General features: G+C 36.7%; 3 protein-coding genes across 3 annotated transcripts; 2 read left to right on the top strand and 1 right to left on the bottom strand.

The window, feature by feature from the left end:
• Positions 1–10,923: 10,923 nt before the first annotated feature.
• On the top strand, positions 10,924–12,591 carry LOC121810849. The gene has a single exon (XM_042211571.1). It carries the CDS (start codon positions 11,101–11,103, stop codon positions 11,884–11,886), a length of 786 nt encoding a protein of 261 aa, XP_042067505.1. The 5' UTR covers positions 10,924–11,100; the 3' UTR covers positions 11,887–12,591.
• Positions 12,592–17,242: 4,651 nt separating this feature from the next.
• Positions 17,243–18,819, top strand: LOC121810882 (magnesium dechelatase SGRL, chloroplastic-like). The gene is made up of 5 exons (XM_042211607.1): positions 17,243–17,485; positions 17,805–17,981; positions 18,052–18,210; positions 18,290–18,436; positions 18,500–18,819. Exons 1-5 carry the CDS (start codon positions 17,363–17,365, stop codon positions 18,617–18,619), a joined length of 726 nt encoding a protein of 241 aa, XP_042067541.1. The 5' UTR covers positions 17,243–17,362; the 3' UTR covers positions 18,620–18,819.
• A 23-nt stretch (positions 18,820–18,842) lies between these two features.
• On the bottom strand, positions 18,843–23,647 carry LOC121810637 (TOM1-like protein 4). The gene is made up of 10 exons (XM_042211395.1): positions 23,387–23,647; positions 22,587–22,730; positions 22,405–22,486; positions 21,887–21,985; positions 21,676–21,789; positions 21,048–21,193; positions 20,473–20,554; positions 20,080–20,165; positions 19,810–20,001; positions 18,843–19,689 (listed from the first exon to the last, which is right to left on the bottom strand). The coding sequence occupies exons 2-10, from the start codon at positions 22,715–22,717 to the stop codon at positions 19,050–19,052; spliced, it is 1,572 nt and encodes a 523-aa protein (XP_042067329.1). The 5' UTR covers positions 22,718–22,730; positions 23,387–23,647; the 3' UTR covers positions 18,843–19,049.
• Positions 23,648–24,502: the final 855 nt, after the last annotated feature.

Genomic DNA, 24,502 nt, shown 5'->3' with positions numbered 1-24,502 from the left:
CTTAGACATTGAAGCTGCATTGCCTAAAGAAAGACATGCACCCAACCCTACAAATATGTTACTGCAGACCTCGTCCCAAGCCCCAAGGGACAAAAGGAAGTGGGAAGGGAACCAGAACCAGTGGGGACAAAAGAAGCCATGGCATGGACCACCCCGCACACAAAACTTTACAAGGCAGCCTACCTTTAAACCGACAGGAATCAGTCAACCAAGGCCCAATCTTTGCCCCAAATGTAACAAGCCCCACAGCGGAATCTGCAGGGCCGGAGAAATGACTTGTTATTCTTATGGAAAGTATGGCCACATCGCCAGGAACTGTCAAAGTGGACCCCAGGGAAGGAGTGCACCAACTAACCAGCAAGCACGTCAACACCTGCGAGCTCTACAGGCAGACACCCAGGACCACCATGCCCCACATCCACAACGACCGAGCCTCTCAACACAAGCTAGGGCATATGCATTGGGACGAAGTAGGGGAGAGAAAAGTTTTAGGCCAGAATCCGTGGCAGAGATGATTGAAATCGTGAGACAAATCCGGAGTCGGATCAAGGAAGCGCAACACCGGCAAAAATCCTACGCCGATGAGCGTCGAACAGAATTGAAATTTAACATTGGAGAGAAGGTCTTCTTGAAAATATCCCCTTCCAAATGAATAACCAGATTTGGACTCAAGGGTAAGCTAAAACCACGATTCATTGGCCCCTATGAAATTCTGGAAAAAGTGGGCCCAGTAGCTTATCACTTGGCTTTGCCACCCAACTTTGGGAACGTACACAACGTATTCCACGTCTCACAACTTCGGAGGTACGTGTTCGGCCCAAAACATGTGATTCGCCACGAAGAAATCGCTCTAGGACCTGACCTGAGTTACGAAGAAAAGCCGGTAGAAATACTAGATTGGAAGGTACAACAATTTCGGAATAAGTCGATTACCACAGTGAAGGTGTTGTGGAAAAACCACGGACAGGAAGAGGCAACATGTGAGCTAGAAGAGAAAATGAGGGAAAAATATCCCGAGCTTTTTGTCTAAATACTTCCTAAATTTCGGGACGAAATTTCTTTTAAGAGGGATAGTATGTAACGACCCGCTAAGCCAATATTATTAGAAACTATATTATTAGCTTCATTATTTATATAAGTGACTTTTAAACGATTAAATCCGAACTGCGATGGATCGTCGTTGTTGTTTGTTTTGACGTTAGGTAAGTGAATATAACACGTGAATATATTACACATATATGAACATAATAAATTTAAATAAATAAATAAATAAGATTCCAAAATTTAAATTTTAATGTCAAATACATCTAACAAAATTTAATACATCGTACGTTCTAAGCAAATCGGGTACTTCAGCGTGGGCAGCCACGAACTTGAACCGATTATACCTACACCAAATGAAACGAACAAGTGAACAAATACTCAAATAATTAATTGAAAAAAAAAATTATATATATATATATATATATATGTTTTGATCCATGCAAAACCATTCTTAATACAAAAATGCAGAACCAAGCATACAAAAGTCATTTTTAGGTCATTGTAAGCTTATTTTTACGTCATTTTAGTAAGGATGACATGAAATGATCTTAACATGACCTCAAACCCAAAGTTTATAATATGACCTAAAACTGCTTTACAATGACCCTCCGTGTTTTTGTTTAATTATTGACCATTGGATCGTCAAATCTCATGGTCAGGATTTGGTCTGGATTTTGTATTGAGATCAAGTATATATATATATAGGAAAATGATCAATACAAAACTTGATCTCAATACAAAATCCAGACCAAATCCTGACCATGAGATTTGACGATCCAATGGTCAATAATTAAACAAAAACACGGAGGGTCATTGTAAAGCAGTTTTAGGTCATATTATAAACTTTGGGTTTGAGGTCATGTTAAGATCATTTCATGTCATCCTTACTAAAATGACGTAAAACTAAGCTTACAATGACCTAAAAATGACTTTTGTATGCTTGGTTCTGCATTTTTGTATTAAGAATGGTTTTGCATGGATCAAAACCCTATATATATATATATATATATATATTAGCCTATCCGAGAAGGAACAATATTCATTGCAGCATTTAATGCTGCATTAATGAATCTTAGCAACAAAGAATAATGCATTAATGAAGTGTGAAAAAAAAATCCTCATCCGTCACCCTTCTGACACATATGGAGATCATTCTCTGAAAGAATGATTACAAGATACGCCACTTGCAATCTTTTGTGTATAGATACATTTACACAAAATGAAACGAACAAGTGAACAAATACTCAAATAATTAATTGAAAAAAAAAATTTATATATATATATATATAGTTAGAGACCAAATCTCATCCACCCATTAATCACATCTAATGGTTATTAAAAATTAAAACTTATCTACTTTTTTTATTCAATCAAATTGCCAAAAGGGTAGTTTAGGAATTAGAGGAGAAGGAGATAAACTATCGCTGCTCTTCGGATTCATTCTTTTCAGAAAAGCTGTGAATGAGGAGCTTCGATCTTGATCTGCCACGGGAGGATTTGCTTTTTCCGGTGGAGTAGTACGACGACGACGGCGTCAACGGCGGTATCCAATCACGCCGCTGCTCCAGCCGCCATAGTTTCCGGACTGCTGTCAACACACCCAGGTGGTGCTGCTCCCCGAACTCAGCCTACTCCGAGGTTGAGCCGTCGTCTCCGCCGTTACGCTTCCCTCTACTGTCGCTGGCTTCGCTACCGTGCAACTGTCCTCTTTCTCTCGTTTCACACCACCAAAACAAGCCCCAAATTCCTTTCTCTCTCTCCCAATTTCTTACTTCCTCCATCAAATTATTCTTCCAAAGTTCAACATCAACGTCCCTCTTCTCTAAACACAACTAGAAGTCTGTCTCTCTCTCTACTCCTAACTGCAAAAATCTCATCTCTCTTCTTCTTCTTCTACCGACGCAGCCCCAATTCCCTCTCGGTTTCTCTTGGATTTGGAGTTGAAAGAAAGTGGAATAACTTGTAGTTATGGGAAGACTTACAGATTATTGTTTCTCGAAATTGTTGTGTTGAAAGTAAACTGAATTTGTTCGTGTGGTAAAGATCATGGCCAAAAATTCCTCAATTGAAAGAGAGTGGTTGATTTTGATTTTGCATATTTAGTTGTTATGCATATTTCTGACGGGATATTGCATACAGTGGAAAATATAATACTACTAGGGGGAATTGCTTGAACAAGAAATGCATATATTGTCTGGTCTGGTTTGATATTGGACGATTTCCGGTGGAAATCGTCGCGGTAGATTGAAAAAATTTCTGAGTGGAGAAGAATAGATGGAGTATATGCATAGTTTGCGAAGAATTATAATTGTAATGAACAAAATAACGTACTTGATGAAGTTATAATTTCAAGTAATGAATTAATATGAACTGAACTGTGTTATATGCATCGTTTGCGAAGGATTGTAGTTGTAATGAACTAAATAACGTAATTGATGAAGTTACGACCACATGTAATGAAGTAATTTGAACTACCTTGAACTTTAAGTGGGTTATTACTTCAGTCCATTACCTTATTAAATGAGGTTATAACTTCATCAACATTGACATACATCATAATAAAGAATAAATACTTCATTTTGAAAACACTTCACAAAGTCTATTCGCTTTAAATTTTGTAAAAAGGTTAAACAAATTCAAATTCAAAGTGGAATGAAGTAATAATCTACTAGAATGAAGTAATTAACTATTGGAATGAAGTAATAAATCTACTGGATGAAGTAATATACTTAAAATGTAATTAACTATAAATGAAGTAATACGCGCCTATGTCATTAGGTATTGCTATGTTGTCACTTTGGTGATTGAATTATGCAATTCCCTTGGTGTAGAAAATAGGTAACAGTCTCTCCCTTGGTAATTGCCATGTTGTTATTTTATTCAACTTGTACTGTTATTGGCTACGAATTTGGAGAAAAAAATATAAAAAACATCGTTATTTAGATTTCTATATTACTTCATTCAACTAGACTATTACTTCATTCAGTTACATTATTACTTTATTCACCTAGATTATTACTACTTCATTATTTAACTATCTATATTACTTCATCTGACTAGACCACTACTTCATTTTATTCTATTCTATTATTTCATTCAAATAGTTTTATCACTTCATTCGACTAGGTTATTACATTAAGGGATTCTTGAGCATATGAGGAAGAGTGATCACTACTTCATTCATATGTGCATTTACTTCATTCAACAAGTATACCACTTCATCACAATAGGATTTTACTTCATTGAACTTCAATTGGGTTATTACTTCAGTCCATTACCTTATTAAATGCGGTTATAACTTCATCAACATTGACATGCATCATAATAAAGAGTAAATACTTCATTTTGAAAACACTTCACACTGTCTCTTCGCTTTAAATTTTGTAAAATGGTTAAACAAATTCGTCACTAATTTCATCACCTTCACAAACCTACAAGTTTGAAACGCCAAAACTTTTAAATCACAGATCAAATCTTAGAAAATAAAACAAAAAGGAAATAGAATAAAATCTCCTTAACTTACCTCTCGGCGGTCGGCGAGGAAGCAGCGGCCTCCGCGGCGTCGGCGGCTGGGGAAGGCCCTCAGCTGACGTGAACCGCGACGACGGCGGAGTGGGCATAGCCGAGGGAGAAAAGAGAAGGGAGAGAGAGAGAGAAAAACCGACGGAGGGAGGGAGCACCGATCCGCTGCTGTCCGGAGATGGTTGGCCTGCCGGGAAGAGGGCGGCGAAGCCGCTGCCTCTGCATGACGGCGGTGAAGGGGGAAACCGAGGGAGAAAAGAGATGAGGAGGAAGAAGGACCACCGCCGGAAGTGGCGGTGGCGCGACGGCGGCACCGGAGGGAGGCTGGCGGCGGCGGAGGCGATATGTGAGAGGGAGGAAGGCTATTGTGCTGAAATGAGGGAGGAAGACAAGTGATAGGGTTTTTAAGTGTGCATCTTTTAGTTGGGTTTCTGATTTAATTACTTGAGCCGTACAAAAAAAACATTGAGCCCAACTACTTGTGAATATTTTGGTGCAGCAGAAAATAATTATGAAGGGCACAGTTTCAAATTTAATTTATTTTGGACTTAAAATAAATTGTTTAAGAAAGATGGGATATTTAGTTGCGATCCGAGTTGTTATAGTTTTACGTAAAACTATTAGCGACACATGGAATATCAACTTAGTCGGAGCCGGGAATAGAAAACGGACTAGAAATAAATATTGTAAGTTTTGAAAATTTCTTAATAATAATATTACTAATAATAGTACTAATGTTAATTATAATAATTATAATAAATAATAATAATAATAATAATAACAATAATAATAGATTAGTTTAAACCTTGAGATTTATTTCTTATTTAATTAGGTTAGTTTAAATCTAAATTACTATTTTTTATTGTGATTTTTTTTCAAAAGGGTACGTTCGCAAGTAAGTCGGAACGAAGGATTCAAGTTAAGAAAACTAAGCGATCAAGGTGAACTTTCCTATCCTACATACTAATGTGGATAAAAATGCAAATTATTTTGAGGTGATATTTTATGAAAACACGAACACATGTTTGTGACTCTTAAAAATGTTGTCTTGCCATAAATGTTTTTGTACGATGCCTATCTGTTTGGCTAAGGCCAAATGAATTATGAATGATGATATAAGTCGAATTCGGGTTCCAGTGAGGGTGGTGTCCCCGCTCGGACTAGTGTACACAAGCTACCTCTGACATGTTGGGCAGAGCAGGTGACCGAGGAAGGTGGCTACCTTCCCGGCACAAGGATACCTCTGACATGATGGGCAGAGAAGGTGACCGTGCGAGAACACCATCTCGACGGCACAATGTGATCAGATATGGCTCAGTACAGGAAAAAGGGCTCAATGTGAATATTTTTAGTAAGCTCGGGTCTTTTCAATAAAACCCTGAGTATTACTGTGATGATGGCTTGACAATATTTTCAAATGTATATGTGTAATTAATGTGTTCACTGAGTATTTTTGTACTCAGCCCTGCATATATTTCTAAATGCGCAGGTTGAGTCGTGGAAAGGGGGAGGGACAAGTGTTGTGGAGAGCAATCTAGTAACTAACTATGAATAAAACTCTCGGAGGTTCATGTCTCCATACATGGACCGCGTTCTTTTGTTTCCGCTGTGCCGGTTAAGAGGTAGTGTCTATTTTACTTTTGACTCTGATAATCAGAACTTGTATGAACGATCACTCGATTTTGCATGATAAGTGTATTTTATTATAAGTATTTCCCTATTTGAGTTTATTATATGCGTCTCGTTCTGCTTTGGCTTTAATTTCCCCTAAATTCTATCCCCGCTTCTTATAATCCCTCCTTAGTCACGAATTCCTCGGATTATGCTATCTTTAGCTAACTGAGGTCGTGACAACTGAATAAATAGTTCCTAGTTCTTTTTACTTCTTTGCATGTTGTGTTGGGTGGGGAATATAGCATATGTACGTGTGTTTGGTCGGGGAGTATTTATGTTGAATTCTTTTAATTGTTGACTTAATTCTTTATGTGGTGGATAGGGAGTATATAAGTGTAGTGATGTGGGAGTATACAGACATTAATATATTTGATTTAATTTATCTTTTGTTGTAAGACTAAATAAATTCTTTAGTGGACTACTTTAGTTAGTTGGATGCTTGAGCCATAGACGGGAATTATTGTTTTGGCATATTATTTCTTTCGCTATGTTTTAAATAAGAAAAGTATAAAGAATTTATCTATGTGTTTTCTCTTATGAAAGAATTAAGAATAATTTTGAGTACCCGCGTAGGATGCATGCTTTTCTTTGAAGTATTATTTTGTAAAGTCTGATTTTTGCATATCATATTGTTTCGAAAAGGGTGAGCTTGTGCATGTTGTCTGCGGTTGGAACAAGAAAGTGTTTGAGGAGTTAAGTGAACGAGGTGAGCTTTATTTTTAAATAAGGGCAATGCCCTAAGTATATTTTTATGTGAAAACGATATGAATATTGGTTATGCCGTGTTTTGTTTTTTTTTCTATGAAACCTATATGATGTGACTTTTTCCATCTATGGATAATCGAATCCGGGTCTGACTAGGGAGTGAGTCCCGACGCAGGCTAGTGTACACCAATGGGGATCGTGAGCCGTCTTTTGGGTCGGCCGATCTAGTGGCTTGGAATGTGGCCACATTCCTTGTCATCAATGGATCAGATATGGTTGATAGCAATGAGAAAATGACTGATCAGTCGAATTTTACAATGAAAATGATTTTAGTGTGTCAAGCATTTTCAAAGTTAAAACCCTGAGGTCACTCAATGGTGGCATGATAAATACTTTTTATAAAAATGTTTTCGGCATGAGTCAACTGAGTGCATCAAGTACTCAGCCATGCATTTGTTTTAAAAAAATGTGCAGGTTGAGTTGTGACGAGCGCGGTGGGTGTTGAGTAGAGCTGGTGAAGATTTTTGTTTGCTTTTAAATGTTCTGAATATATTATGTCTTCATACATAATATTATTCTTCGCTCGAATGCTTCCGCTGAATGTTGTTTCTTTGAGTTAATGTATTGTTGAGATATTATTGCTTTGAGTTGTCAATTGTTGAGATGATATTATGATTTTATTCGAATTATTCATATTATTTCGAGCTATGGTAGAGTTTTGTTGGTTCCCCCTTTCTTCCCCGCTTCTTTAACCCTCCTTTGATCGCGATTCACCGTGTTTTCTATCTTTAGAAAATGCCGGCGTGACAATATCACTATTGTTTAATTATAATAACTTAGTTAGATAAATAATATATGTGATAGTTAAGGCATGACTGTTTGGATTATACGTGTCTGTCAAGAAAAAACTATGGCCCCGTTAGCACCCCTTCTAGACTGTTTAGACTTTTCCACATTACTTAACTACATTAATTGCACCTATTTCTAACACTAGCCCACCCGGATTTTGTTATTAATTAAAAAAAAATCTAATTTTCTCAAAACATATGAAAGGTTCTAAAAAAAATCATACGCACTCCGTCCTAAAAAATAGATAAATTTATAAATGTGGTCCACATTATTAGTAGTGTACAAATGGTTAAAAACTTTTTATATTTAAACTTATTCTAATTTTAGGACGGCCTAAAATGATAAAACTGGTCTATATTTAGGACGGAGGAGGGGGAGGAATTAGGTTCAACTTGTCGACAAAAATGAGTATAAGAGAAGAAAATATTGAGAAAGAATATTGCAATTTATTAATTTCAGTTCTTATCAATTCCAAATATTATCTGATTAATGCTATTTAATTAATTTGAATCAGTCTTTGGATATCTTCCGCGTAGTGATCACACCCACGCCTTCATCTCTCACCTATAAATACCCCCAACACACACACATATTAATTACCACTATCGCATACTACTATTAATCAAGTTCAAGAAAGTGCACTAAAAATGAATCAGGCTGAGTACTATGAAAGGCCGGCAAAGGTAAGAACCACCGGCGGCGGAGGGGAAACTCCGGAGGAGGAGGAGGAGGAGGAGAAACGTGGATTGCCACCACAGAGAAGGGGGGGCGTGATGAGAAGAATCATTGCTGATTGGACTGGAGTTCGTCTGCTCAAAACTCCTAAGCAAATCGACGATTAATTGCTTTTATTTATGGTTTATCATAAATAGTGATCTGCTATATTATGAGATATATAGCTAGCATGTTCCGTTAATTTTTTTTATTTATTTTGTGTGCATATGTTACGTATATATTATAAATATGCCAACTCGAAATTAGAGTTGAAAATTAGTTTTACTAGTATCACACCCGTGCGCTGCACGATCCATTCGATTTTTCTCATATTTATTTTACACCGTGAAATAATTCTTGATATGATAAACATATCATCATACGAAATCTAAAAGCATAAAATATATACTAAAAATTTATTATATAAATATATAAAATCAAATAACATTTGAAATCAACAAATTTGTAAAAATATATTGCTTAGTAAATTCAGAAAAAATTTCTCAATAAAATAAAATGATCAACTGATTGGAATCAATAATAAAGTTTATTACTACTTATTAAGAATTAATTTGCATCGATCTTCTCTTCTATTCCAATATGCCTTCATCTTACTTCTAATTTGTCCAAACCTTGTTTATCTGCTTGTCTCTATCTCCAATAGCCTCCTTTTCTGTTCATCATCTCCAACACTTTCATCACCATATGTCGATGTCATCTTCTCTATCATATCGGATTGACTCCAGCTATATAAGAACTTTAAACAAAAAATAACAAAACTCGCCTTCTATAACCCTACCATTTTGTCATGGAACACACACCAATGACAATTGATTTGTCGTCGGGCTTGGCCATCTCAAAACGCGTATGTATCTCACTTTGATGACCGATTGGGTATTGCTGGGTAGCAAATTAGACATATTTATAAAGGGTTTAGGGTATATATTAAGTTACAACCTCTCAACCAAATTAGGCTAATGAACTTATTTGGGCATTTCACTAATAATTACTTACGTTACAAAGTCTTGATAGTAATTAAATTAAATTAAATTAATTTAAATTAGTGCCGAAAACCATATAACTTCCCATTAGTAACGGAATTACTTGAAATTAAATTGAGTAGTAATACTATTATTTATTAAAATTTGTACTGATTTAAAGTTGTTGGATATCTAATAATAAAATGCAATTCTAGAAAAATATATAAAAGTAAGAACCTTGAAAAAAACAACAGTAAATGATTTTTAGTGAGTGTTATTGGCATTTATTATAAATTAAAGCGATGATGAATGTTCTTCACTTTGCAATACTAAATCGTGTGATGACAATACGAGTTTCTTTCCAACTAATGCGTTTTTTTTCCAATTAATACGTTTTTTAATTTTTATTTTGATTTGATAGTGGAACCAATAATTATTTGTAATTGTAGGCTGTAGCATTAATTTTAGTTTGCAGTTTTTTTAAATATGGAAAAGCAATAAGATGCTAAATAATTACGATTGGCAGTTACATCAAATCCTACTACTATGATTCTTTTATTTTATTCAAAAGGTCCATAGCTAATAAGTAATAACTATTTAAAATCTTGCATCAAATTTATAAATATTTAAATAATGGCCAAAACTCGCCTTTTATACATATTTAGATTTAGATTTAGATTTGTAATTAGATGTGTAGTCTATATATATAGATTTAGATTTGTAATTAGATGTGTAGTCTATATATATAGTGCTTGAGATTTCCCTCTATTAATAAATTGAATAGTAGAGAGTGACGCTTTCTTCCATTTGTACCTTGTGATCATAGATCATATCTGCAATATTTAGGAGAAGTTATTGGTATTACTACTATTAAGTTGTGTGATATTATTTGTTGCATAGATATTTTGACGGAGAACGTGTAATGATTCATAGAATTCAAGATATCATAAATGTTAGTAAATCGTAAATATTGCTATACATATGTCAATGTAAAATGTCAAATTGTAATACTACTCCATAATAGATGGTCAAAATTGGGCAAACCCCTACTTGTCCTATATGGTGATATAACTTAATTCATATATAGGTCATATGAGTAGTCTTGTGGAGTATTCAATAATACATATTTGAGTTAAATTGTATAGAAACTAGAATTTTGGTAAGTTTATATAACTAAAAGGCGCGCTCTGTGAGCGAATGCTCACTATACCCACGTTGGATGTTGGATTGTTCATGTCTTTCTCTAAACCATCTAGCAAATATGGCAATTAAACAAGAAAAAAAATAAACTAAGCACTCAAAAAATGAAGAACTAGGACAAGTATAACGGTACAAAATTCTAAGAAAAGAATAATGGTAAAAAAATGTCGCTCGACATTTCTTAATAAAGAATGAAGTAATTCATCATTACTTACCAATATTTTCGACCCAAATAACCGTTACATCCCGGCAACAAATTTCAAAAATCTGAAAAAGTGTCACACACCCAAAATAAAGCAAAATTCCACCCAACACCTTTTTCATTTTCCCTTTAACAAAATTTCTCATTACAATACACAACATTACCCATTCCATATTCCCTTCAAAAATTCCTCAAAACTCAACAAAAAAAATGGGTTCTTGCATTAGCAAATGCAAACCTAAGAAGAAATCCAAGGAAGAAGATGTGGTAGTACAAGACAAGGTCGCAATCTCAAGAGATCCTCCCCCGACCGAAATTACCATAATGCCCCAACACAAGCCTCTCTCCCCAACTTCTTCCACAGCTTCTTTTTCGTCATTTTCATGCTCCACCGCCGCTACATCAGCTTCCTCGCTGTCTTCCTCTTCTTCGTCTTCTTATTCGACTAACTGTCTATCGAAAGACCGCTCTTTCTCGAACGAATTCCTGAGGTCTTGCGCCAAGGAAAATTCACCCGCTGTTGCCGGACTTAACGTCGACAAAACGGCGTTATTTTCTAACAAGATTCCTTCTCGGAATCTCCCTCCGTCGCCGGTGCCAGTGGCTAAGAAGAGGGCGCGTGCGGCCTCTCCGACCCTGGTGAGGCAGAAGAGCTTCAGAAAAGAGAAGAATATGGGCCTCCGGTCGCCTTCTCCGAGCCGGAGATTCAACGGCGACGGTAACAGAATCTTTCCATCTCGGGAAAGTGGTTATAACGGGAAACCGGCTGTGTCCGGAGGGAGTAAAAGGGTAAGTTTTGGAGGGGCGGTTCCGAAAAGGGAAAGTTTTCGGGCTCCAAAGGCTGAATTGAGCACGAGGCGTGTGTATTCTTCGGTGAGGAAAATTGATGGATTTTGTGAGCATATTAGTAGTAAGATTGAAGGTAAAGAAATAGATGCTGTGATGGAGGATATTGATAATCCTCATATTGCCTTGGATTGTTTCATTTTTCTCTGATTTTTTTTGTTAGGTTTTGCATGGATTTTGTGTGCTCTCATCATTTTGTGTTTATACACTTTTTTTTAATCTTGGTGTGCTGTTTCTATTGTTTAGGGGCACTTGTTGTAAGTTCTAAGCTCGTGAATAGTTCTGTTTTCTTATAATTAATTAGGAGTAGTAGTATTGTAATCCTTAGTTTCATAAATTGAAAAGTGAAAAGAGTGTATTGTCCCTTGTTCAAAATTTTATTTATTTTCTTGTTAGAATTGGAGGTTGAATGTTGTTTTTGAGTTTGATGAGCTAAATTTCATGTTATGATGCTACCATCATAATAAAAAACAATGTTTACTCAACACAAAAATAATCGTTATAACACAAAAGTGATTGGACGTAAGCGGAAAATACTGAACACATAATAATACCAAACAACAATTCACTTAGCTTTCTTTGTTGAAATAGTAGTAGTAGTAGTAGTAGTAATTAAAAATGGAAAATTATATACCGGGGTGTCATGTTTTGGATTGGTTGTGATCCATCACCATCTCCATTGATTTAAAAGGGTTAGGAGATGCAGCGAAGGAATTAGTGTCTCTGGATGGAGATGAGGGTGGAGGAATCTTCTTGGGCAGCATTTCTTCCCAATTATATGGCTTCCCTAATTTTGATTCTGTCATCAAAATAACACCAATTATACTCAAAACCACACACTTCTGCCTCCATGAAACTGACATTTCTTCTCTCTTCAATATGCTAGCTACTACCTCTCAATACCACCACTCTGCACTTTTGCTATCTATATATATGTGTGTATTGTGTATTTTCTAGTTGCGTGGAATGATCGCGATGAGAAAATGCAACTTTCAACACTTATTCTGTTCCTTGTCCATGTCCTCCACTAACTGAAATACTCAAGTCTTTACTGCGTCTAGTGGCGGATCCATAACATAATTCTAGTAGTTTTCTTTTTTACTTTAGTAAAGGGTAAAATTGTAATTTCACAGCATACGTTTAAAAAAAAATCCAAAATGACATCGTTTGGCATCCTCTTCTTCAAAAAATTTAGCAGATCAAGGGAGGCGGCCATGACGTTTTCGGCCGACCCTAAATGAACGTTAGGTTGTCCTCGGTCAGGGGAAAATGGTGGACATTGCACTAATTAAGATCATACGAAAATTGCACTAACATGATTTGAAATTCCAAATGCGGTTGGAAAAAGAAGACACAAAATGAAATTAAATACTCTTGCCACGTACGTTGGAAATATATAATGGAAATGCTGCTGCTAATGCAATGTGATGCAGTCACTACAACAAAAAAATTTATTAATGATATTTTTTAATGCAGTTAAAGAAGTTAATTTGTGTTTATAAATATATCACCAATGCTTCCAAAAGTATCCTTATTGTTTGTGTGTCAACTAAAATTAAAGGACACAAATAGAAGCGTCCTAAAATAGCAAGAGATTAAGTTAATTTATCCTTAATTTAAGAACGCTTTATTTTGAGTCCTAAATTGTTATTTTTTTAAATTTTCCGACGCAAGTAATTCACTACTCTTAGTTAAGTAGTATCTCTTTACTTACTTCATTTCCCCAACACTACACAAGGCACAAGCATTTAATCTCCAAATCAGTATTGATGAAACCTCAAACTATGTTCCTGCACTAGGCCTATAATTTTAAAAACTAAATTAATAGAATGGGTGTCATTAGTTAATTACATAGGCAATTCTAAATTTCTAATCACTGAATAGTGAAATGGCAAATATTTGACTTGATTGAAATATCACTTATGAGTAAGTACCATGTAAGAATCAATAAGCGCCTTTTTTTTCTTTTTTTAGACAATCAATTTGTTACATGTTTACTACTATATCATAAGGGAAAGTATTATAAGCCCCGAGTGAAGAAAACTTTGCCAAATATTTTGTCTCCTCTTTGATTAAGTTTCCAAAGCCAAGAAAATCACACTAATGATCTTAATAAAAAAGTTGTGTACTATTTATTTCACATGAGAAAAAAGAATTCACACTTACACCACCTTTCCCCTAAATTTCCATGTTAGAACCTAATCAAGACTATCATAATACATTAATCACACTCTACTTACACACTATCATTTCCATCACCCTCTTCATAGGATCAACAAAAAGAAGCCATTCTTTCTGGCTGCTGCTATGCTATCTTACCCAATCTATACAATTCATCTCCTTCAGACAAGTTAAGGAGCCAACAGCTAAACTTTCCCATCAGAAGGCCGCTTCTGATCCATCTCCACAGCTGTAGAAGATGCAGACACAGAGTTCGTCCCCTTCGATGGAGCTGAGGACGGCGTGTGGAGCTTCTTAGGCAGCATCTGCTCCCAGCTATACGCCTTAGGCGTTCTCGCGTCTTCGGACATGAAAACAAGAGCAAGCAAGCTCAGAACCAAGCACTTGTGCCTCCAAGAAACAGACATGATGGTTCACAAAGGGAGAGAGAAATGCAGTGGAAGAATTTGTGAGGAATCAGGATTTTTAATGAGAGGAATAAGCAGACATGTTGAGCAATCTAAGAAGACAGTGTTGTAATAGAATAATGGGTGAGTTTGTTAAGGAATTATGTGTTTGATGCCTTTTTTCTTTCTTATCTTATCCAATCAGACAACAACTTATGCAGCATTTGTTGAGGAATGATTCAATTACACATGACACCACTGTAGTAGGAACTAGTCATTCTTTTAACTGGGGACACAGATTTGTCAAAGTGAAGAAAAAACAATCACTGGTTCCGCTGAGGAATGTGTGTACTTTTGTTTGATTGATTGTTGTATATGTGTTTCAATTATGTATCTCCATGCTGAATTTTATCATAAAAAATAGGGTTTACAAATTTATGAAAAATAGAATGTGTATGTACAATTCATGCTGCAAATAAGTTTGAAAACTAGATTAAATAGTTTCATTTGTTGTACTCCCTTTCATCTCATTTCTATTTTTTTCATTTCACATTATCTCCCTTCTATTTCATATTCCTTTATATAAATTCTAATCCAGCAAATGAAATAGTTAATTTAGACTGTGATCATTTTGCTTCCTAAATCCGTCGTTTTAGCGTTAGAAATTTTAATTGGTTGCAAAATAAAAACAAATCAATAGTTCAATTATTTTAAAAATAAAGTTGATATGCAATATCATTATTTGGCAAAAGATTAAGAATTTTCAGATAAATTAACCCCTATGGTGTGTTCATGTGAGTTTATAATAAGTACTCCCTCCGTCCCACAGAAGATGTCACACTTGTGCGACGGCACGAGATTTGAGGAGGTTTTGTTTTTTGTGTTAAATGGAAAGAGAAAATATAATTTTTATATTCATGTGAGAGAGAACTTTTTTCAAAAATGGAAATATGACATCTTTTATGGAACAAATTTAAAAGGAAAGTGTGACATCTATTATAGGACGGAGGGAGTAGTACGTAAATTTTTAAAAGCAAGAAATAAAATTTGTTTTTGATTCTTGAAATCCAATCATGCAAGCATGAGGAGAGAAGGGGTTAGAATAATAGGTAGGCAATAGAATAGGGAGACAGAGCCCAGTTCAAAAGAGTAGAATGTGAAACTCTTTGTCCACTCCTTTTTAGCACTAAGGGATAAATTTATATTCACAAATAAAGAAAATTGGTGACAGTGGGTAATGTCTCTTACATATCGTCAAAGTCTAAATTCTTTATGTTTCATGAAAGAATAATGCTATGCGGCCACATTATGGCCAGCCATAAATTAAGTAAATAACAAAAAAAATTGATTTTTTTTCAAATTTTTGGTTTAATACTATTTGATTTTACTTTTATATAATCTTCATTATATGTTGCTCAACATGTTAGTGTTGTTCTTTCGTAGTTTTTGCTCAACTTATTACTACTGTCATTTCTTGATTGTTGCTCAACGTATACAATAATTCGTGATATTAATGTGTTTTACGTAATGGAATTCAAAGATAAGTATCAACTCACAAGTCCATTCACACACATATAAGTTTATATCGGTAATTCTAATTTTTTTATACATGTAAATGGACTAAATTAACTTTTTATGGCCATTTAGCATCACTCTTCATGAAAAGCCATGACATTTAGTAAAGGGAAGCCTTGGTTTTTATCTATTATAGAAAAAATATTCATTTTAGTGATCAACCAAGACTATTAATTAAGAAACTTGTAGTATGTTTTAGTGAAGCTCTTCTTTTTAGATATATGTGTTATTTTTAAGAATATGACTCGTATAGTTGTATTGTAATACTATTGATGATTTATATCCTGATTTAAGTGGATCAATTACAAAGAATCTAGCCTAAGGAGCTTTGAAAATTGAAAAAAAAAATCTCTACGTATATACATGATTGAATGTAGACAACGAGGAGTTGGATCAAGGTGGAGAAATGCACCTTTCCCCCAAGTGGTGGTCCAGAGTTTAATATTCAAATTTTGTGGGGCTGTCTGATTAATTATTTTTTGTCATTGTGATTTCATTTAATTACTTTTGGCATTTAATAATAAAAAAAATAATTGCGCACGGGGGGTGTATCTTTATTAGTATCACTTTTGTCAAAATAATGCATTTTGTGTCAAACGCCAAAAGGATTGTGGCATGGCATCCCATATTTTAAGGGAAGCAAAAAAAATTTATGTCATCCATTTATTATTAATACTTTTATACTAACATTCAATTGTAATTTTAAATGAAGGATGATGTATTTAGATGAAACATGGTGCATTAGGAAGACGATATCTAGATTCATCCTCTTTGCAAATGGTCTGTTTGTAGAGTTCGACTTTAACCCTCCAATTTGGTAACAAAATATCCTGATAATGATGATAAAACATAACTGAATTCAGTCACATCTTTTTAAATTTTAAAAATGATGAGATCAAGTATTGCTATTTGCAAATGGGTCAAAAGCTGGGTTTGGCCCAATGCGGTCAGGGCCCAATTAAGTCCATTCAGCCTCAGGCCACATTACGTGTAAATTAGAGGGGGTGTGTTGTGCCCGCACGGGCTTAACTCAGTTGGTTCCTGGGTGGTAGATTGTCCCTAAGCAGACAGGATCGAATGCTGGCAGCCGCAGTGTGGGAGTTTCACCACTGTGGTGGCTCCTTGTGTGATGGTTACCCGTGTAAGTTCCTCCCACCTAATGGGCCGCTGAGGTACTGTGTTTGAACCCCTCCATAGCGATGTCGGGCCGGGTTATGGGGGCGCCTGGGGTGAGCGAATCACCTTTTTGTCCCTTAGAGGGGGTGTGTTGAAAAAGAAGCGATGCCATTGGTGAGGCTTGGATTTTGTAGGCCCCACATCACCCTCATTCTTGCCACTGCAACTTCCTTACCAATGTGTGTTCATCTTGTCCACAACTGCTCTCTCTCTCTCTCTCTCTCTAGATTTTCACAAACCACACATTGGGAGAGAGGAGGAAGATTGGTGGAAATGAGAAACAAGTGATGCAAAAAAGAGAATGAGTAATGCATTCCATGGCTGCTGCATTCTCACCTTGCTATATTCATAACTGCAAAATCAATACTACTTCACCCCCACACTCTTTGCCTACTCACACAACCCCATCTTACAATTCTCTTGTCTTCCAGGTCTCTCTCTCTCTGTGTGTGTTTAATTGAGAAAATATGAAATGAGCATGATGATAATTGATAGTTGAGGCTTATATATCTGCTGTTGAGATTCTTCCCTTGGCTGTATCTAGGGTTACAAAATCAAGAAAAATGGTGTTGAAATTTTGAAATGCATCTCTTTTTCTGTGGTTTGTGCTTAATAGAGTATGTGATTGAATATTTTTATCTTCATTTCAATTGGATATGTGAATCAAGGGGCCTTAATCCTCAATAGTGGAGTAATAAACACTTGTTTATTGTTTGGGTTGATGAGATGTATGTGAATGTGATGATGTAGGCTGCAAGGCTATTAGGCCCCCCAGCAAGATTTGAAGCATCAAAGCTGAAAGTTTTGTTTGTGGGAGACCAAGTGTGCAACCAAACCAGAGTGGTGCCAAGAACCTACACTCTCTCCCACTGCGACTTCACTGCTGATCTCACGCTAACCGTTTCCAACATTATCCCGCGCAATCAAGTAATGCTTGCTTACTTCCTTTGATGCTCTATTAAGTTGAACCTCTCTAAGCATAGACCACTTGGTGCAGTTGAAAGGCTGGTATAATAAAGATGACGTTGTGGCTGAATGGACGAATGTGAATGGCCAACTGTTCCTCAATGTTCACTGCTATGTCAGTGGACCAAACGTGTTCTCCGCCATGGCTGCAGAGTTCAGATACCTCATATTCTCCAAGGAATTGCCATTGGTAGCTACTTAGCTTTAACTTCCTGCATTGGTGCTTGCTTTAACGGATGAGAAAATGTGGCACTGTCGAAATTTTGCAGGTTCTTGAAGCCGTCTTGTATGGAGATGCGGAGTTTTTCAGAGAGCATCGCCAACTAATGGATGCTTTAGTGAGAGTGTATTTCCATTCTAGCTCCAGCAAGTATAACCGTATGGAGTGTTGGGGGCCGTTGAAGAACGCTGCTCAGGTGAATATTACAGCTTCAAACTGGTTTGGAATCATATTTGTCTGAAAAATTGGTGGTTTGCAGGGGAAAGGAGTAGATATGATAAATGGCTACTTGTATGCGAGCAAGGAAACGTCACGTGCTCATGGGTTTTGGGGGAGCCCAAAATCGATCTTTCAAGCACTCGTCACCTTCCTGCTGTGAGAAGAAAGAAGGAGACAAGCATGAGAGTGAGGGTCCGAGCCGGTGAGGTTTCAAAAACACATAATTGGATGATGAGTTGAGTTTCAATATCAGCTGGAATTTGATTCTTTGTGTAACTCATTCATATGATTTCTTGACTGTCAATTCTTGTTCAAAGAAGATTATTCTCTCTTTTTCATCACAAAATTGTTCAAGAATCATGAATGTGTTTCAACAGTTCAGCTATATAAAGAAAACTTATATAAGATGCAAGCTTCAATTAAACAAACAAAAGAGAAATGTTTTTAGTGTTGAACAATAGAAGCCGAATTGAAGTATATTAACAAAGGTAAATAAAAAAAGAGACGCAATCTCATAGACAGAGGTCCAAACATAATATAGCAATGTGCACTATGCAGACAGCAAGCAATCTGTGCAGAGTATTTCCCCCCTAATAAGAGCGGTTCGGTTTGGGTGAGGACGACTTGGCCTTAGCGAAATCAACGAGGTCTCTGAAGAGCGCGTCTTCGCTTTTCTCTGGCTTAGATTGAGCTGGTGGTTTGATAGAGAGATTCTGGGTTTGCCCGACTAAGCTGTCATAAGAAGATCCCGATCCACTACTAGAATGAGATGGCCCATTACCGGGGGTATGGCCTTGCTCAAAAAACTGTTGCCTCTGGTTGTACCTGGAAGGTGGAGGTGGAAGGTTGCCAGGTTGAACATCCCAAGGAGCTGAAGGCAAACTGTCGGCCGATTTGCTTGCAGGGGCAGGTTCGTCATACGCTGGTTTTGGAGCAAACATCGATGCAGTGGGGTTGATGAAATCATCAGAGGGAGAGGACACTGTCGGATTCTGTGGAGGAGTCGACTTCTGGCTGTTGCTTGAATGAGCTGGCACCGGAGTACCTGCAGATCCCGATGCTCTGGAGGATCGTTCTGCCTCATAGGTGTCACCACTGAGATAGTCGGCCGTAGAAGAATCTGAACTAACAGGGTTCTTGGATGATGGTTGAGGACGAAGAAAAGGGCTCATGTCGTTCTTGACAACTGTCGGTTTCTTGTCTAGTCCTTGTGAAGTGTCCCTCAACGATCTAGAAATTTGTTTTAGATTCACACATACAGGTTAGATAGCAAAATAAAGCAAAAATGGCAAGGAGATTGACCATAAATGATATACAAGAATTCATATCAAAGAGAAGAAGACATGTTACCTGCGAGCTAACGGTGCAAAATCATCTTCCGACTCTTCATCTTCGTGATTCACATTCATAAGAGGTGCGACTGGAGTTTCTGTACTCGTCACAGAAGCTCCTAGAGTCCCTTTGGAAATGTCATCATGTCTACTGACAACTCGCTGCAAGCTATCATTCAAAGCCAAGCCCTTGCACAAAAGGTCTTCGTCTCTGAAAAGGCAATAGTAAATACACCGAGCTGATTTACTTTAACACGACCAATAAAGATCAAGAGTCAGATGCACTTACACAGTATTATTCACAAGAACCATGACTCGCTTTTGGTATGAACGGCATTGATCAATTAAGTCGACAATGATCTCATCCTTCAATCCCTATACTCCAGAAAACTGATAGTTTCAGTTAAATATATATTATAACAATATTTATGTTAAACAGCCTCAGTGAGTAATCTTACAAAAGAAAATAAAATCAGATTGCTATACCTTAAAGCATATTTGTGAACACATTTTAAGTATTTAAAGTGTATATATATTGATTATTGAAGTATCAATATATACTCTTTAAGTACAATTATGATTTAATAGTTATATTGAATTACTATTTCAAACTAAACCAAGAGTTTAACAATTCTCAACAAAGATGTCATAACATAACATAATTTGGAATAAGAAGTTCAACCTGTGGATTATTTGGATCCAAGGCGGTCAGCATTTCCATAAGAACATCCGCAATTCCCTCCGCGTTTTGCATCTCTGGCAAGCTAAGAAAAAAGAAAAGCTGTACAAATTCAAGATGTGTAGTTTCGCACACCACAGAAGAAAATGATAGGCACCAATAATTTCTAGGTATGTGTGCATGTCATATACAGTCACTTTGAGAATTGGACTCATTATAATCAAATTGCCGAATTCAACTGCATAAATGACATGACAACAAGAATGTATAAAAGAAAACTACAACTGATGTTCGGTCACTTCGTTGAAGGAGTTAAAGTTCCAAAAATATACGGCATAAATTGGTGTTGATTCTGTTTAAACAATAGTGCCAAATTGCCAATTATATCTTGACCTAGAGAAGCATTGCTAATTCAATCATTCAAACCCATCACTTTTAATCAGATACACGACTGTAACTACACATTCTACCATATGGAAGTTGAAGATATATTAATTGGAATGCAAATAAAACAGACCCTCGTGCAAGATCTGATATCATGGACAAAATCAATTCAGTAATAAATGAAAAGTGTGTACCTGAGTCCAGAAGCATCAGATTCGAGAGAGGCTTGAACAGCCGCTTCCTCATATGGAGAAGTAGGTTGAACTATTGGATGTGTTTGAGGAGGAGTGAACAATGGAACACTATTTTCCTCTCGAGGTGGGAAATCTACTCCAGCAGACTACAAAATTCAAAACACGAAGAATATAAATAAATAGCTAAGATTAGAAGAACTTCAATCAAGAGTGACAGCACAGCACTCAAAAAGCTGATACAATCATACAAACATATTTCCAGGAACAGATTAACGAATGCTAAAGTAACTTAATTATGAGAATACTTAAGTGACCGTTTGCTAGCTCTAGACCCTTGCCAAAAGTAGTGTATCATCGTCAAAATGTGCAATGTCTAGAAAACTAGAGATGCTGTTGGATGATGTTTGAAGAGTGTAGTTAACAGACAATTACCAAATCCTTCAAGCATATAGCTTAAACACAACTCACCACCCCTCAAACAAGACATTTATGTCGATTTTTAAGTATTTCTGCAGGAGAAATATCATACATATGTAAGCCTAATTTCCTCTACCATGCACAGAGTTTGTCTATAGGTTACATATATATGGCTTAGAAAGAAGCAGACATGTCCTAAATTTTTAAGCACCTTTAATTCGTTGTAAGCAGCAAAATATTGGGGAAACCTTCCTCCCGGTCCCCCCAAAGCCTCTTGCCAGGTATCAATCAGAATCAGGATCTTCTCCCTCACGTTTAAATCGGGCTGCAAATGTAAATCATAAAAAGATAAAGCCCATTAGGTTGTGTGGAAGGGAGGAGGGATCCAGATACACCAAAGGAGGGGGAAATGAGTACAGTACCTTCTTTCTAACAATTTTGACCATATCGTGCAAGATATCCCGCTCAGCAATCTGTTGAAACACATGTTCCCCGCAATTTTTGCTTAGAGTCTCCAGTACCTGAATCATAACGGACTTCATTCAAATTGTGTCGTTTTCTAAAATCAGCAACATGTATTACAATTTACATGCACTAATAGATCCAACACAACTATATTCGTACGTAAATGAAATCCATATTCATATCTAAATATCTTCCCAATTGCATCGGGTGCGATTCCTATTGCTACATGGTAGTGATGAAGAAAGACTTCACTTTTATCCATGATCTAGCAATACTTTGATTATGGAAGAAGGTTGATGAAATAATTACGGAATAACAATATGGTTTCATAAAATCTCATTTAGTTGGAATTGCATGGAGGCACTAAACATGCATTTAGCGAAAAAATCGAGAAAGATAGGAGCAATCAATGCAATTCAGAATAGTAAATTCCATTGTTCATGATTTTCAGTATAAGAGACGACGGAAAACTTACAAACAGCGCAAGGAGCTGTATTTTAGGGCTTTTATTCCCCAATTTTTTCTTGAGTATCTTCAATGCATCCTTGGCTTGCCTCCTGGAAAATGAATCCGTCTAATCAGAATAAATGAATTAACACCTCATCTAGATTATTACTCAACAGATAGTGACACCCATTAAATTAAACGAAAAAATACCCGGCATCCATGTTTATTAAATCGCATAGCTCTATATTCACAGCCCAATCTGGACCAATCAGCGAATCACTAGTAGCCCTCTCAGCAACAGCTGCTGCATTCGCCATATTTTGTCTATTTTGTATTGACATGTAGTTCCGATACCTAAAAAAATATCGAATTAAAACCACTGTCATCAAATCAACACATGTCAACAGAAAAATGGCAAGCAAATATTGGATAAAGTTCATCAAGGACGACAAAATTGAGCTTTAAAACCCGAACAATTAGAAGCCACCAAGGACAATCAAGAAAATCATGGATACATCAGCACATAGCATACATGGATATATATAAAAGAAAAAAATGCAGAAAATTTTGAAAAACAACCACACATATTATTAACTAAGTATATCCAACTTATAAGGAGTAAACCTTAAGCAGTAGAAGCATTAGATAACGAGAAACATAAAATCTCAGCAATCCAATATCTAAATCCTTCTATCCCACCAAACCTAAAAGCATTTCATGAAAGAAATTGGGGCAAAATGCATAACCAAAATTCAGACAAACAAAAGCCCCAAAATCCAAATTCAACAACGTAAAACAACACTCAACAAGAAAAGAAATCCCAAAATCTTAAAATCAACCAGCGCCACAAAATTCAGAGAAAACAGTGCACGAACACCTCAAAGATCATACCTTTCTTACTAAAATACACAATTCAAATATGAAACAACGAGGATCAAGAATCAAATTAAGAAGGTGAGAGCTCTACATGAATCAATAAATGAAAAAAGCAAGGATCTTTCGAGGTTTACCTGCTAGAAGCCTCAAGTCCTTCCAAGTCAAAAGAGGGACAGAACAAAATGGATTAGTTGTGTGTGTGTATGTGTTAGCAATTTATTTAGTCTAGAGAAGGAGGGAAGGATGTGTTGTGACTTGTGTCTGAGAAGAAATGATATATCAGTGCGTGTTTTGTGGGATCGAGCAAAGCGAGTGCCAAAGTTTCAACCTTTGAGCGTTAAGCAAAATCAAAATTCTACACAACATAAGGGTCTATTTGGCTAACGGAGTATTTAATAAAAAGGGGCAACACAACACGCTTTGATCATTTGCCTATTCGGCTATTTATAGGGATCTATCGATGTCCGGTTAACCGTAAGGGCACCCGCAACGCTGTGCCATTGCGGTTCCTATGCCGTTCCGGCGGAACGGTTCCGCGGCGGCACGCGTTGCGGGATGCGTTCCGTCGCCGTTCCGTGCCGTCGCCATTCCTATGCCGTGCCGCGTTCCGTTCCGGAGGAACGCGGAACGGAACGTTCCGCCACGCGCCGAGGCGACGTGGCGGCCTCCCATTCGACGCGTGAAGCCCACTCGCTGCCCCGCGAGTGGGCTTCGTCCGGTGACGCAATAATTCATTTTTTTTTTAAATTCGAATTTAATAAAAAAAAAATGAGACCGTTTTTTTTATATCCATTTTTTATTTTTATTTTAATTTTTATTTTATTTATTTTCTCTATAAATACTCCTATTTCATACTCATTTCAATCACAAACACACATCTATTCCTCTCTATTTCCACCCCAATTTTCATCTCAAATCAACTCTATTTTCCTTCTCCCAAATTTAATCAAACTAATGGATCCTTATGAACAAATGCGTCAAATATTGGAACAATCAGTTGAAGAAGATCGACGACGGGAGGCGGAAGAAGCCGCGCCGCCCCAACGACGCTCCCGTACGTACATCCATCGTAACCGGGAGGAAGGCGCCGCAAGGTTAGTACGCGACTACTTCTGCGATAACCCGGTTTGGGGAGATACGTACTTCCGTCGCCGTTTCCGCATGGGGAAACCGCTATTTCTCCACATCGCGAATACTTTGGCAGCCCGGGAAGAGTTCTTCCAGGAAGGGTTCGACGCGGTCTGCCGTCC

Source organism: Salvia splendens, chromosome 1 (assembly GCF_004379255.2).
Source record: "Salvia splendens isolate huo1 chromosome 1, SspV2, whole genome shotgun sequence".
In the NCBI taxonomy this organism is placed as follows: Eukaryota; Viridiplantae; Streptophyta; class Magnoliopsida; order Lamiales; family Lamiaceae; genus Salvia; species Salvia splendens.
Note: the sequence above shows the minus strand (reverse complement) of the source record. Positions and strands in the feature narration are given on the sequence as shown.